Raw genomic sequence first — 15375 nt, forward strand, 5'->3', positions numbered from 1 at the left:
AGGAACAACTATAACTCCGTAAACGGGCACCTCCAAAAAAATCTTTGACCTGCGACGATGCCGCTCGTTAAGGGCTGACTGTTGTAGCGCTTTGACCAGCCCCTCTCTCCTCAATCTGCATCGCTCGCCCACTACACTGAGCCAACAAGCCAAATAAGAGTTGTGGTTTGCTCATGAAGCCGACGCCACAAGCTCAACTCCGACCAAGAGCCACAAAAGTAGTGGTGTAGGGGTGCCCAAAGTGCGGCTCAGTTGTCATTGCTTGACTGCAGAAACAAAATAAAATTTTAAAAACTGCAAAAATGATAAAAATACAGCAAAAGGCACAATGAGATAAAAGTGAGGGTACACCCTGGACTGGTCGCCAGCCAATCACAGGGCACATATAGACAAACAATCATTCACACTCACTTGCATGTTTTTGGAATGTGGGCGGAAACCGGAGTACACGGAGAAAACCCACACACGGGGAGACGCCACACAGAAATGCCCCAAGGGAGAATCGAGTCCAGGTCTTCCTGATCTCCAGACTGTGACTGTGTGGCCAACATGCTAACCACTAGACCACCGTGCGGCCCTGCAAGGGAAACAATGTATGAAAAACAAACAAAGTGAAACTGCTCGACTGCAGTTGACGGCCCATTAGTCAGTCATAATAGCCAAGCTAATGTTCTGACGGAGCCTAATGGGCAGATTAGCCTGGCTAATTAGCGCTGATAAACGAGCGACGACTGGGAATCAAGGTGGTCAGTTACCGTATCATAACAAGAAGCATCTGCTTGGTAGCAGCTTCCAGGACACGTTCAGCAGTTGTTCATCGTGATGCAATGACCCGATACTACTATTATTAAGAGAAACACAAAAACAACTGAAGAAACGGCTGATTGACAGCAGCTCAAATACTCGCTTTTGAAGTCGCGGCTTTTTATGACAACATGGTGAAAAAAAAACTCCTGACTCATGGACCCACACCTGGCTGCATGATCCCACCCTGTGTGTAGTTTCAGAGGCTTCGCTACCCATCTGTAAAATTTGTTTTTATGGTTAACTGTATTACACCTGACCACGAGAAGTTGTTTTATTATTATTTAAAAAATTCACCGATCCTGTCTTTTCCAAAGTGTGTTTAGTACGAAATTTGCAAGACACTATTATCCAATACTGAATCAATCGCCTGCTTTTGGGGGTCCCTTAACCCCCAAAAGAGCTGTAACTGTAATCATTTTGGTTTTCTTCTGCAAATACCCTAACCCAGCATGATGTTGCTGTTCAAATGTGAGCGCAATGTTAGCACTGTAGCACACATAGCTATGCTAGTGTTGCTAACGTTTACTAAAAAATAATATTGTAATATGGGACCCTGACATGATTCATCAACTTTGCTTAAATATGTTGTCTGTAATTGTGTTCAACATTGTTAGATTTTTTAAAGCAAATTGTAAAGTCGCAAAAAATACATTTATAGTTCATGACGAATTAGCACTCGCAGTTCAGCCTCATTTCCGGAAGTGACGTCATCGGGGTGACACCTCTCAGCTACAGTAAACAAGAGTAAACAAACGCTTCTCAAGGTAGATCGTCGACTTGGTTCAGTATATTTCTCATCAAAATAGAAGTCATGCCAAAATGTTGTGTTGCTGCTGGATATAGTATCCGAGCGATACTGTACAGTAAGTTTGTTTTCTTTTCCAAAAGAGGAAGCTTTAACACAACAATGGGCGACGCCAGTGCAGAGAACGAGAGAGAGATGGACGCCCACCTAGAGTTCTGTTCTTTGCAGTGATCATTTCACTGATGACTGCTTCGAAGGAACACCTTTCCAAGAAGCATTTGGCTTGAAAGTATGGTATGAACACATTTTGAAAAAGGATGCTATTCCGCTGGTACACAGGAAAAAAAAACAAGACAAGAAGAACGACCACTACACCAACAATCGAACAATCTAGAACAAAATCATAAACCGTGCTGTATATTTAAGCAAAGATGATGAATCGTGTCAACCCTTTAACGCAACTCAGTTTGAATCTCCGTCTTTCCTCCAATTATCAGTAAAGCCTAACAATGAAAAGTGTCTTTCTTCTCCAAACTCCGGTGTTTGCACTCTTAATTGCCACTAATTCTCCTTCATTCTGATTCCATTTGATAGTCAAAGCCTATTTCAGTCCTCTTGCCCTAAAAAAAAAAAAAAAAGACAAGGAACTTGACTGGCTGCTAATCTGAAGCCGGAGGACTCTCCGGGAGCGTCGACGGCAGCCAGCGGCCCACCGCCATTGTGCGCGTCTTTGTTCGCCCAGAAATATGCTCCTCTAATCCCGTGTGTGCCGGGAAGCGGCGTGGGCGCTCCTGATTCCGCCCGCAAGGTTTTTTTTTGTTTTTTTTTCCTGAAAGGATTCCGGTATCCAAACACCAAAGTATGCAGATTACACGACGAGCGTCCTGCTTCAAACACGTGTCGCGACGGTAGCCATTGTACGCTCGGGCCTACGCTCGCCTGCACACGTGCACTTTGTCTCCGCCCACCTGCGGGGAAAGACAGCGGCATGTAAAATACAAGTACTTTCAGAAGCTGTAAGCACAACCAACAATTCCATGAAATGCACTTGGTGTGCTAACACTAAAACACCGAGAAGGGTGTTAGCACATGTTGTGCTAAAGATGCTAAATTGTACATGCATAGACATTGTTGTCAGAGCTCTACAGCTCAGAATCCCCTGTCTATCTCTTTGACATTGATTGCTATTACCTTGGCCAAGTTCATCTATCATATAATTCCCCTCTTTTGGGGGTCCCTTAACCCCCAAAGTGGGGGATTATAGCTATTATGTATTTATATACTGTAATTATATAAGAGGTATTGTTTTGATTCGTCAATTATGATGACACAAAAGCTGATCAACTCTTGCAGAGTGGCACGCGTACCCACGACATTTTGGTAAGGACGCACATATGAATGTGCGGATACCAAAATCTAGTTTCTACTTTGAACACTGTCCTCTCCCCTTGGGGACAGCGACCCAACCGCATCCATTATTAGCCTTGGCATTCTTCTTTTTCCACTTTTAACTGTCAATCACCCTCAAGTCAGGGTGTCCACACTTGTCCCGTACAGGAAAGTCCATAACTCTCGGGGCTGTTTTGATATGTTTCTTTTTCTAAACAGGCTAAAAACCAACCCGTGTCGATACTGTACGCTGAGAAGTTGTATATTTTTCAAAACAAAAAAACTGTTGTAGGTGACAAAGCAAGTTATTATTAGTGTTAACATTTGGGCTCACATGTGTGCCTTTTTTTTTTTTTTTTACCTTGGAGGTGTTTAACACATTAAAGGCTAATAAAGGAGGAAGGTTCAAAGCAAAGCGCTGTGTGTGTGTGTGTGTGTGTGTGTGTGTGTGTGTGTGCGTGTGTGTGCGTGTGTGTGCGTGTGTGTGCGTGTGTGCGCGCGTGTGCGCGCGTGTGCGCGCGTGTGTGTTCTAAGCTGCCAGCTGCAGGAAGTTGATTAACTATGTCAACTTTTTCACAACATTGTCTGTAAAGAAAAATGAATTCATCCTAATGAGCCAACGAAAAGCTTTTTTAAGATGTTTAATTCTCAATAGTTAGAAGATAAAACCGTGGATTTGTACCAGTTACACTTTATGAACAATTCAGACTTTTTAGGGACTGTTTTTTATAGCTGAGTGACAAAAGCACCATTTTTGGACTGGTTAGCTTGATTAGTGTTTGTTTAAATTGGAGCACAAGTGCTGGAGCACAAGCCCTGTTCAAGACCTCATGTGTGGTCCCGATCCCAAAGACACTGCGTCCCAAGGAGCCTAACCACTTCAGGCCTGTTGCCTTGACCTCTCACCTGATGAAGACCATGGAGAGGATTATCTCTCACCTGCGACCCCTGGTGGGCACTCAGCTGGACACCCTGCAGTTTGCTTACCGGCCTGGGATCAGAGTGGACGACGCAGTGATCTACCTGCTGCACAGATCACTGCTACACCTGGAGGACAGCGGGAGCGCTGTGAGGGTCATGTTTTTGGACTTCTCCAGTGCCTTTAACACCATCCAGCCGTAACTACTCAGAGTGAAGATGGAGAGTGTGGGAGTAGACCAACACCTGACTGCATGGGTTATAGACTACCTCACCAACAGACCACAGTATGTGAGGCTCTGTCACTGTGTGTCTGACATGGTACTCTGCAGCACAGGTGCCCCTCAGGGGAGATAGACATAGAGTTGGTAGACAGCTACAAATTCCTGGGTGTTCACCTTAACAACAAGCTGGACTGGTCCGTCAACACCCACGCCCTCTACAAGAAGGGCCAGAGTCGCCTCCACCTGCTGAGGAGACTGAGGTCCTTTGGTGTGTGCAGGACTCTTTTACGGACCTTTTATGACTCTGTGGTGGCCTCAGCCATCTTCTATGCTGTGGGCTGCTGGAGAGGGGGCAGCACGGACAGGGACAGGAGCAGGATCAATAGGCTGATCAGGAGAGCGAGCTCTGTCCTGGACGGTCCTCTGGACTCCGTGGAGGAAGTGGGGGAGAGAAGGATGTTGGCTAAGCTGACATCCATCATGGACAACACCTCTCACCCGCTACATGACACTGTGGGTTCCCTTAGCAGCTCCTTCAGCAGCAGACTGTTACACCCACGGTGTAAGAAGGAGAGGTTCCGCAGGTCCTTCATACCGACCGCTGTCAGGCTCTACAACACCTGCACCACCTGAACCATGTTGTAGTCAATATGCATTCTTTACTTGCGTACCTTGCTTGCTGCTGTAACAAGTGAATTTCCCTGCTGTGGGATTAATAAAGTACAATACACACATACATCCATAATAAGAGAAAATAAGACATATAAGAAATAGAAAACCTGTTTACCACCTTCTAAATATGTTTTTTTGAACATTATTAGAGCGCTCTAGACATGAAATAACACCCATAGAGTCACATTTGCACTCCCATTGCCCAATATCGTAAACATAAGAGAAAATAAAACATAGAAGACATAAAAAGCCTGCTTACGACCTAAATATGTTTTTTAACATTATTAGAGCCCTCAAGACATGAAACAACACACCTATAGTCACCTTTACACTCCTCTTACCCAATATAGTCAACATAATAGGAGAAAATAAGAAATAGAAAACCTGTTTACTACCTTCTAAATATGTTTTTTTTTACATTATTAGAGCCCTCTAGACATGAAATAACACCTATATAGTCACATTTACACTCCTATTGCCAAATATCGTAGACATAAGAGAAAATAAGACATATAAGACATAAAAACCTGTTTACGACCTAAATATGGGTTTTAACATTATTAGAGCCCTCTAGACATGAAATAGCACCCTTGTTGTCACCTTTACACTCCTCTTACCCAATATCGTCAACATAATACGAGAAAATAAGACACAGACAACCTGTTTACCATCTTCTAAATACAGTTTTTAACATTATTATTATTATTAGAGCTCTCCAGACATGAAATAACACCCTATAGTCACATTTACACGCCTATTGCCCACTATAGTAAACATAAGAGAAAATACGACATACATAGAAAATTATGACCTAAACACAGGTTTTAACCTTATTAGTATAATAGGAGAAAATAAGATATAGAAGACATAGAAGACCTGTTTACAACCTTCTAAATATGTTTTTTTTTAACATTATTAGAGCCCTCAAGACATGAAATAACACCCCTATAGCCACCTTTGTCTTACTATTACCGAATGTAGTGGACATAATAAGAGAAAATAAGATGTATAAGACATAATCCAGACTCGCACATGTTAACATTGGGAGAGTACCTTATTGTTTATACACAGATACATACACAGAGGTATGAATGTATGTATTAACACGCCGAGGGACATGCGTGACATATTTGGCAAGACATGATACAAGATGAAAATGATAAACATCCGAAATAATGAGAAAGGATACAAAGGCAACTGGCACTGTTTGCCTTGTGCTGTTTCAAATTAAAGAAAATAAATACTTTATTACTAGAGTCTATGGGGGTATTGATTGTGTGCCAGAAAACATTGTAGCAAAGAAGTGTGTGTGTGTGTGTGTGTGTGTGTGTGTGTGTGTGTGTGTGTGTGTGCGTGTGTGTGTGTGTGTGTGTGTGTGTGGCTGAGCAGAGGGAGGGTCTCATCCAGGTGAGAAATAGAAGAAAAGCCACTGGAAGCAGAGACGAGGGAAGCATGGAGGATGGATGAAAGACAACATGATGAGGATGGACTGATGGATGGAAGCAGAGAGCAATGAGGGAATGATGAAGATGACGAGACGGCGGTAGAGCACGGAGGCGCGAGGAGATGAATGTAAAAACGGGTGACGGGAGGGCACGTAAAAATGAGTCGGAAAGCAAGGAGAAGTTTTGGAAAGACCACAAAGGAGACTTTCTTACTGATCTGTTCCAGGGTCAAACTGCGGCTGTCATTCAAGTGTAAAAAAAAAAAAAAAGTGAAGCCTCGTTAATCAGTGGTAATCATCCAATTTGCATAATTACGCATTATGAGAAAGTGAGTAAAAGACATGAACATCTTAGAATGAGTCTACTTTAGTGAACAAACACCAGTTGTTCTGTTGATTCTTTTGGGGGTTTTTTTCTTTCTTTTTTATCATCACAAACACAACTTTTAAATGGGTAGCACCCGCTGATACAAGCCATGTGTGTTTTCAGATCTTCTCCAGATTTATGTGAAATGAACGTGCGCCTGCCTTCACGTACCTTCCTGTCTTTCTTCTTCTTCTTCTCTTAAACACCTCTTGTTGGTGCTCAGTGTCGCCAACAACAAAAAAAGACCCAAACAAAATTAATTCTCCTGTTATTTGTCCCCCATGTGCAGGGTGTGGTTCCAGTCGGGCATCAGCTTCCTGGCAGTGAAGCCCAGCGACCTGGTAGCATGGGAGATCAAACAGGAAATGGCCCCCGGGGGCGGCTCGTTGGCGGTGGTGTGCCAGAGGAAGTCCTCCTCCACGGCCGACAGGTAGGACGGATCAAGACTGGCATTCTGTGATCACGCTTCTTTCCCCGTTTTGGGAAATATTTGTTCCAAATGTGTTTAAACCCTAGTTTCCTGAGGGGGCGCAACACCACACTTCTTCTCCTTCAGCGTGCACACCTCCCGCCTGCTTCATCTCATCCAGATCACGCACAAAAGAGTAACAAATGTATATTGTACGCAATAACGAACCCTCTACTTTATAGCTGCTTCCCCTCTTTCTGGTTTGTTGCTCTTGGTAAGGACCTAATAATAATACTCGTCTGTTGCCAATCAGAGGGACCTGTTGGTTTGTTTTATAAGCGACATAAATAACCTACTGACTAGGAATTTGGTATCTTTTCTTCCAATTTTAGTCCAATATTTCCAAAGTAGGTATTGAGCCTTTCGACTACCTCATTCATATGATCATATCTCATATTTCCCTGCGTAAAATAGTGAAGGTAATCAGCATTCTTAGCACCATTCCTGATAATACCGTCCAGAATGCCCCGTGTTGCTCTGATATTGTAATTCTGATTCTGTAGTATTCTTTCTTACACATTCTCAAAACGTTTGCTAACTTATTTTTAGATATCTTATATGTTTTTTTGGGTGCTTTTTGGAAAACCTGAATGGAGAGGGGTCTGAATACTGACGAGTGAGCAATACTGGTCCTCTTGCGACGTCTTCTTATTCTGTTATTCTCCCAGGTGCGTAGGAGGTGTGTTCAGAAGCAGAAAGTATGGGAAACACTGGTCAAAAAAAAAGACGCTCATTTGTTTCCTCATAGCTTCGCATCGAAATCCATCTAGAGCCTTTCTAGAACCTTGAACTCAATCCTCCAAATCTGTGTGGTCGCTACCGTCTGAATTATTTTGAGAGCTGAAGATGAGGACGTGGGAGTGAGGCTGACACACACACACACACACACACACACACACACACACACACACACACGTAGAGACAATGAAGGCGAGATCAGAGGCTTGTTCTCGCAGTGATGGTGTGGGCTGGCTGGCTAATTAAAAAGAGCTGATGGGTATTAATCTCTAATGAGATATATTACGCTTGGGCTTTTTCTTTCTTTCTTTCTTTCGTTCTTTTTTTTTTAATGTTTTTATGAATGAGCGTGGGAACGATTAGCGGCGCTGACAATTAATCGCTCGCATTGATTCCTGCTCGGGAGGAATCCTCTGATACAACGATACCGCAATCCGACACGATGTAATGTTTGCACGTAATGCAGAGCACCGGCTAAGTTGATACGCTAATTAGAGCCAACGCGTAGGCTCTGCTGCCTTTGTGTGTGTGTGTGTGTGTGTGTGTGTGTGTGTGTGTGTGTGTGTGTGTGTGTGTGTGTGTGTAGGTGTGCATGCAATGAGGAAAGTGGGTGTTTTATGCAGTCTGACAGGAACGTGGGAGCTGAAATGGAAGCGGCACATGATGACCGTCATTATCTATGAACACCTTTATTGATTTTATTTCTCTCTATTTGACCTTTTCAGCCAAACCACAGGTGTCCAAACTTTTTCCACTGATGAATTACTATTATTATCGTTTCATTTCAACTTTTTAAATTTTTCTTGCAGAATTTTATTTATCGAGCGTGTCGCAGGCCAATAAAAAAATTGAAAAAAGAAGCTACAGCCCTTAAAATAAATGGCCTCCAAGCCGCATTTTGGACACCCCTGAACTACACCTTTTTTACTTGTAGGAGGTTATTTTTTGCATTCAAAGAAATGGAGTGCACTACTTGCCCGCATCCAGCAGAGGCGCTGTTGATTCTGCTGTTAGCGTTCTTTATATTTGGAACAGAAAAATATTGTTAAAATTAATTTGTTAAAAAAAAACAAAAATATAGAATTTTTAAAAATGTATTTATTTTTTGTTTCTTTCATCGTGACTGTTATCATATTACAAAAATATATTTTTGCTTTACTTTATTGTGGATTCATGCTTGATCATGGTTGAATATAAGCTGTTTTGTTTTTTATTTTTTCATATATCATGATTATGTTTTTTCTTTTCTTGTTTTATTATGAGTATTAGCGTTTTATTTATTTTATATTATAAACAAATATTGTAAATTTTTGTCATGATTGATTAAAAAATGTATTTCATCATTGTTATTTTATTCAAAAATATTGTAAAATGATTTATTTTATTAATTGTAGTCGTGCTTGATGATAGTTGATATAAGCTACTTTTTAAAATGTATCACAGTTGTTATTATTAGATTTACCATAATCAATTTGATAATACATTCTATCATGATAAATTATGATCAAATTTGATTGATCAGAATATTATTTTAAAAATGCACGTTTTAATTCATTTACTGGTTTAATGGTTGAATATAATTAATTTGATTTTTTTTTCATTTTCTTGATTGTTATCATTTGATTTCTTAGAATTGTAATAATTCACACTTTTGTGCGAATTTAGAGGCGTACTTTTCCTGAAAATGTACGTCGGAATCCGACTTTTTGGGGCTCGCATTGAAAACTCTCTTACCTTTTGTGACTTAAGTCGCAGCTTGACGTGTCCTAATGGGACCTTGCTGTCCCGGCTAAGACTTCTGGGAGCATCATTCAACTTCCTGTCACCGCAGCTGACGTCCATCAGCTCGTCTCCGCCTGAATCAGAATCAAAAGCCACCCTAAAAACGGCATACTCTGGAGTAAATACGTCAAGGGTGCTTCCTTTCAAGGGTACATCCACGGAACTGCTTCATTCCTAATCATTTAATATTGTTCATTTCATATGTTTCGGCAACTGAATCCTTAAAAAGTACGAGCCCCCGCCACCGATCTGCGTCCGACTGGCACGAAATGTGGCACACCTGTTCATCAAAGAACCGGAGGCACAGTAAGTCGGCCATTTTGGTTCTAAGGCGCACGATAAGTCAGCCATTTTTGTTTGATGACGCCTTTTTCCGCTGATTTTGTCCATAACATTGATTTCTTTTTTTTTTTTTAGAACGTAACCCGCAGAATGTGACAAATGTTTCTTCTTCAGTCGTATTACAGTTGTCAGAGAATTTGCAACTACTAGCATTACTGCCACCCACAGGACTGGAGTGGAAAAGCAACTATTTAGCTTAGCTACAGCGACGACCCCACCGGCTGTCATTATGATGCAATGATAAACATACATGACATTAAAACTGTTGTATTAATGTAAGTACTCAACAATAAACATTCTGTATTCTTACATTAACGCTTCAAAAGTGGACATTGCTATTTTTGTACACGCGCCCGTACTGCATACGTACAGTATTCGGTATGGATGGGGTTCACGCTCGCTAGCTTAGCATCATTCCGTCGCTCTGTGCAATGACCTCGGCCACCTGAGCACACTCCATCACTGGGATGGACACACACACACACACACACACACACACAAGGGATAAAGTAATTACACAAACACACAGTGTACTTTGTAGGCCATGCTTTAAATAACCCTTCCTTATTCCCCTCGCGCTAATACCCATTCCTCACTACCTCACCCCGACGTCTCCTCGCCCTGTTAAGCACCCGCGGGAGCTCGCGTAGCGTCATGTGTGGCTAATTAAGGCGACCTACGCGGACCCGCCGTGTTCCAGTCGGCGTCCTCGGGAGATGTCCCACATGGCACCTGCGCTAACGCTAACTCCCCGTCCCCAGTGGCTGACAAGGTGTAAAGACGAGATACGCTAACACGCATGCTCTCCGTTTGCTGCCCTTGTTTTTTTTATATATATTTTTTTTGCGTTGTCGCCACTCTCTTGGCTAAAGAGGTCCCACGGCTGCTCTTTAATTGATTCTTTTCATCACGTTAATCAAAAAGTGCAGCTCGCGGCGTCCTTGACTGGAGAGTTTTAAACAAAGCAGCGGGAAAAGTGGCGAGGGTCACACAGGACGGGGCCTAAAAGGCTGGACTGAAAAGGAAACGGATGTTAAAAAGAGCGGAAAAGAGAGTAGTTAGTTTAGATTCATGGCTTTGCGTATATTGACCGACACTGCGTGGAGCAACGTCGATAGAAACCGTACGCTGCCATCTTGACGATTTGGAAAAAAAAAGGTTTATACAGAAAAAATTGCACTCTATATATAAAACTCAAAGGTATTTTTGAAGTGTTTTTTTATTCAGCTGGAAAAAAAGAATTAGTAATGTTTTTTTGTCATTTTTATTTATTTACGCGATATTGGCCCTTGAATCATCCAAAAAAAGGCCCTGCATTTATAAAACTCTAAGGTATTTTTGTAATGTTTTTTTTTCATTAATATGAAATCTTAAAAACAGAAAAATACCATTTGTAATGTTTCTTGGTCCATTTTTGTTGTAGTTATCCGCTGTAATATTTTGTACGCACCGTATAAACCCTTGAATGATGACGATTTGAAAAAAGTTTCTTATCCAACAAATTCCACTGCATTTATAAAACTACACAGTATTTTTGAAATGTTTTTTCATTAATCTAAAAAAAAAGAAAAATATTATTTGTAATGTTTTTCACGCCATAATATTTTCTATACACTGTATTGACCTGGATGTAAGACAAGCCCTCGTTTTTCCAGAAGCCTTTATGTAAAAATATTTTTAACGCCAAAATTAAAGCTAAAGAAGAAGCAAACAATTTTGAAAAATATGCTAGATTATTTTGTATACACTGCATTGACCCCAATATTAGACAACCCCTTGTTTTTTAAAGGAACATTTTTCAAGACAAAAATGAAGCAAATACGTACGCTCCCATCCTGAATGATGACAAATTTGGAAAGAAAACGTTTTCTTGATGGGTTCTTCATCCAAAATATTCCATTCCATTTATAAAACTATACTGTATTTTTAGTTTATTTTTTTTATGTGAAAAACAGAGAAAATGATTCTTTGTAATGTTTTTGGCAAGGACTAGAACGAGCGTATTTATATGCGGTGTTACATTTTGCAGATCCCATACTGTGTTACGTGGCGTGTAGGTCTGGACCCCAGGGGCAGATGCCTGAGGCCAAAAAACAGTTCCAGTCTCTGCAATAATAGTCACACAACGTACAACAAAGCCAACAAAGGAGGGAGCTGGGGGAGAGTCGTTCGGCGGCACCTGCTGGCTAAAACGACGTGTCTTTCCCAGACCGTTTCTTGTGTAGATTGGAGGGAATAGCATATATATATAATAGAATATATGTTTTTTATATACTGTGTGTATATATATATATATATAAATATATATAATTAGATACGGTACACTGGAAAGCATGGCAAAAAATGTGCTTCCTGTTAGACATAAAAGATGGCTGTCAAGAAAATGTGGCGCTTAAAGTGTCTCAGTGACAAGAGCACCTGTCCTCATGTCTCATTCTTCTCTCGTCTTCTCATCACCGCCTCCATCTCCGTACTCTCTTCCTTTTTTTTTCTCTATACTTCATTTCTTGCTGTTTATACGTGACCCTCCTCCTCCTCCTCCTCCTCTTCCTCCTTCTTCTTCTTCTCATTATCTATTTGCATCTCTGCTTCACTTTCCTAACAAGCCGCTTCCTGTCTGTCTGGCAGCTGTTGATTACCTAATTACCTTGCGCACACACACATGCAGACACACACACACACACACATGCACGCACACACACACACACACACACACGCACGCACACACACACACGCACGCACACAGGAAGATGGCTGATCCTACAAGTGTGTTTTGGGTGCACTGCTTGGTGTTTGTCCCAACATTCTATTTTATTTCCATGCTGAGAAATGTCCCAGCATGCTTTGCAACAACAAGCAAATAACCGCCAGGGTTTGGAGTCGGCACTGGCATTAACGACTGTGGCTGTGGGCAACCCCGGATGTGGTTTCCTTTTATGACCTCCACAAGATGGCAGTAGCGGCCTCCCGTGTGCGCGAGTGCCGCCGGCATTGAAGGGAAAGATGAATTCCAAGGTACGGTGGTGGTAGCCTCATGGTCCAGGGCCGCACGAGTGCCGGCGGCACTCGGCAGCTGCGGTTCATTTTTGGGAGAGATGAATTCCAACACGTGCTGTGACATTGTGAAGCAGAGCATGATCCCTTTTTCTTCTCGAGTTTGATAAGGCATAACGGTGTGCAGCATATCATGCATTATCTTCCAGATAAAGACATCAAAAACACTTTTAATCTTAAATCTTGGCAGCTTAAATTGACAAAACTAGTGGCTTTTTGTGCGTTTTTTGAGTCTTTTGGCGAGATAATTGTGTCTTGCCAACAGTCAAGCACGGTGGTGGTGACGTCACGATCTGCATGAGGCTGCACGAATGCTGCCAGCACTGGGGGACCTGCCGATGATTGAGAGGAAAGCTGAATTCCAACATATACTGTGAGATTATGAAGCATGCAGAGCATCACCCCCTTCCTTTTTCTTCGTGAGCCGAATGAGAAATACCAGCACGCAGCATATCATGCATTGTCGTTCTGATATCAGACACACTTTTGTCCTTGAGTTTGGCCACTTCAATCGCAAACAGCGACAAAACGAGCAGCCTTTTCTGGTCTTTTGCTAAGATAATTGTGTCTTGACTCCGGCGGAGCGTGGGGAGTGGAAGCGTCACGGTCTGCATGGGGCCGCACGAGTGCTGCCAGCACCGGGGGACCGGTCGTTCATTGAGGGGAAAGCTGAACTCCAACATGGACTGTGAGATTGTTAAGCAGAGCATCACCCCCTTCAGTGTTTCTTCTTGGGTTTAATGAGGAATAACAGCACGCAGCATATCATGCATTGTCTTCCTGAGAGGAACATCAGAGCGGCCGCACATCAAACACACTTTTCTCCTCGACCTTGGCGACTTCACTTGTCAATGGCGACAAAACGAGCGACCTTTTGGTGAGATAATCGGGTCTTGACAACAGCGGAGCGTATGTAGCATGGGGCCGCACGAGTGCTGCCAGCACTGGGTAGCTAAAGATGAACTCCGCCATGTGCAGTGACAATGTAAAGCACAATCACTGTTAAGCGCTCCGGCAGGGCTCGTCCCGTGTAGACAACAACGACGACTCCCAGCAGATAATGTGGGTCACCCGTGAAACGCGATGACTGATGTGGCCCATTTTAGCCTTTTGCACCGCTATTGACTTCCTCCCTGGCGCCGTGATTAACGGCGTGATTACGCATGCCAGGATGCCCATTAGCTCGGACACGTGCGGAGGCGTCGCTGCCCCGCTTTTCCGTCTAAACGCAGGTGGTGCTTGTGTTCTCGCTTTGACGCCAAAGCTCCCGAGACTAATTATCAGTCAGGTGTGTCACCGTTCGTTTATTTGGGCCAGTGAGGTGCTAACAAGCACTTCCTCTCTCTCTCTATATATGTCATTTTTTTTTTCCTGGGTTGTCTTTGTTTTGCCATCTGTCTGTCGTCTGACTTATGTCCCGCCCCCTCCTGCCTGCCACCCTGGCGGAGCTGGTGCAGCTCCAGCGCGCTAAAAAAGTGCAAGAGACGAGGCGCCGCCATGCATGGCGATCAGATGGGAACAGAGGCGCTGTTTTGTTTGGGCTGACAGCGGAGCGCCGAGGGCCGACGTCTGGGCAAACAAAGAGGTGGGCCGACTGTGACCCCTCCCGCGCCAGATGAACAACCGCGAGTACGAGTCCAACGCAAACAAACACAGCTCACTGATGCGGCGTTGGTAGATATTTATCAGAAAAAAAATAGATTTATTTGTGAAGGCAACCTTTGGAGGATTGTTGCTAAGCAACCATGTCATCTGTCACTATTTTTAAATATTTTATTGATTCATATTATTTTATTACTTCTTCGCCATGCATGGACAAATGTCGTTTTCTCTCGGAAAAACTGTTTTAGCATTAGCACGGGTGCTATTTTCTCCTATTTTTAAAAAATGTATTGTTAATTTTATTATTTGTAATTATTATTTTATTTCTTTATTTCTTGAAATTATTTGTATTTGCATTAATGAACATGATTTTATGACTTCTTCACTATGGATGGACAAGTGCTGTTTGCTGTCTGAAAAACGTTGTGAGAATGTATTCATGTTAACAAATATTAATTCATATTTGTATTATTTGTATTATTATTATTATTTTATTCATTTATTTGATTGTTTTTAGATGTTTTAATGAATGTTATTTTATTACATCTTTACTATGCGTGGACAAATGTCGTTTTAAGTCTGAAAAACGATTTTAGCATTAGCGCGGTGCTATTTTCCCTATTTTATTCATTTGTTATGATTTTCATTATTTTTATAATATTTCATTTTGTTATTTTATTTGCTGTTTTCTGTCTGAAAAGTGTTTTATTACCCCATAAGAATGTATTAATATTAACAAATATTAATATTTCTATTATTTTATTGTTATTGTTATTTTATTTATTTGATTATTTTTAGTTTTTTTTTATGAATATTAGTTTA

The 15375-nt window shown here is 41.9% G+C and overlaps 1 protein-coding gene across 3 annotated transcripts in view; it reads left to right on the forward strand.

Annotated features, from left to right (window-relative positions):
* si:dkey-215k6.1 (transmembrane protein 132B) overlaps positions 1-15375 on the forward strand; it is a 225574-nt gene that overhangs the window by 114449 nt on the left and 95750 nt on the right. For all 3 annotated transcript variants that reach the window (XM_054773837.1, XM_054773836.1, XM_054773835.1), the window contains one exon: positions 6856-6996. In XM_054773837.1, the coding sequence (XP_054629812.1) occupies positions 6856-6996 (141 nt within the window). The remainder of the gene's footprint in view (positions 1-6855; positions 6997-15375) is intronic.

This window comes from Dunckerocampus dactyliophorus, chromosome 4, assembly GCF_027744805.1.
Source record: "Dunckerocampus dactyliophorus isolate RoL2022-P2 chromosome 4, RoL_Ddac_1.1, whole genome shotgun sequence".
NCBI classification, from domain to species: domain Eukaryota; kingdom Metazoa; phylum Chordata; class Actinopteri; order Syngnathiformes; family Syngnathidae; genus Dunckerocampus; species Dunckerocampus dactyliophorus.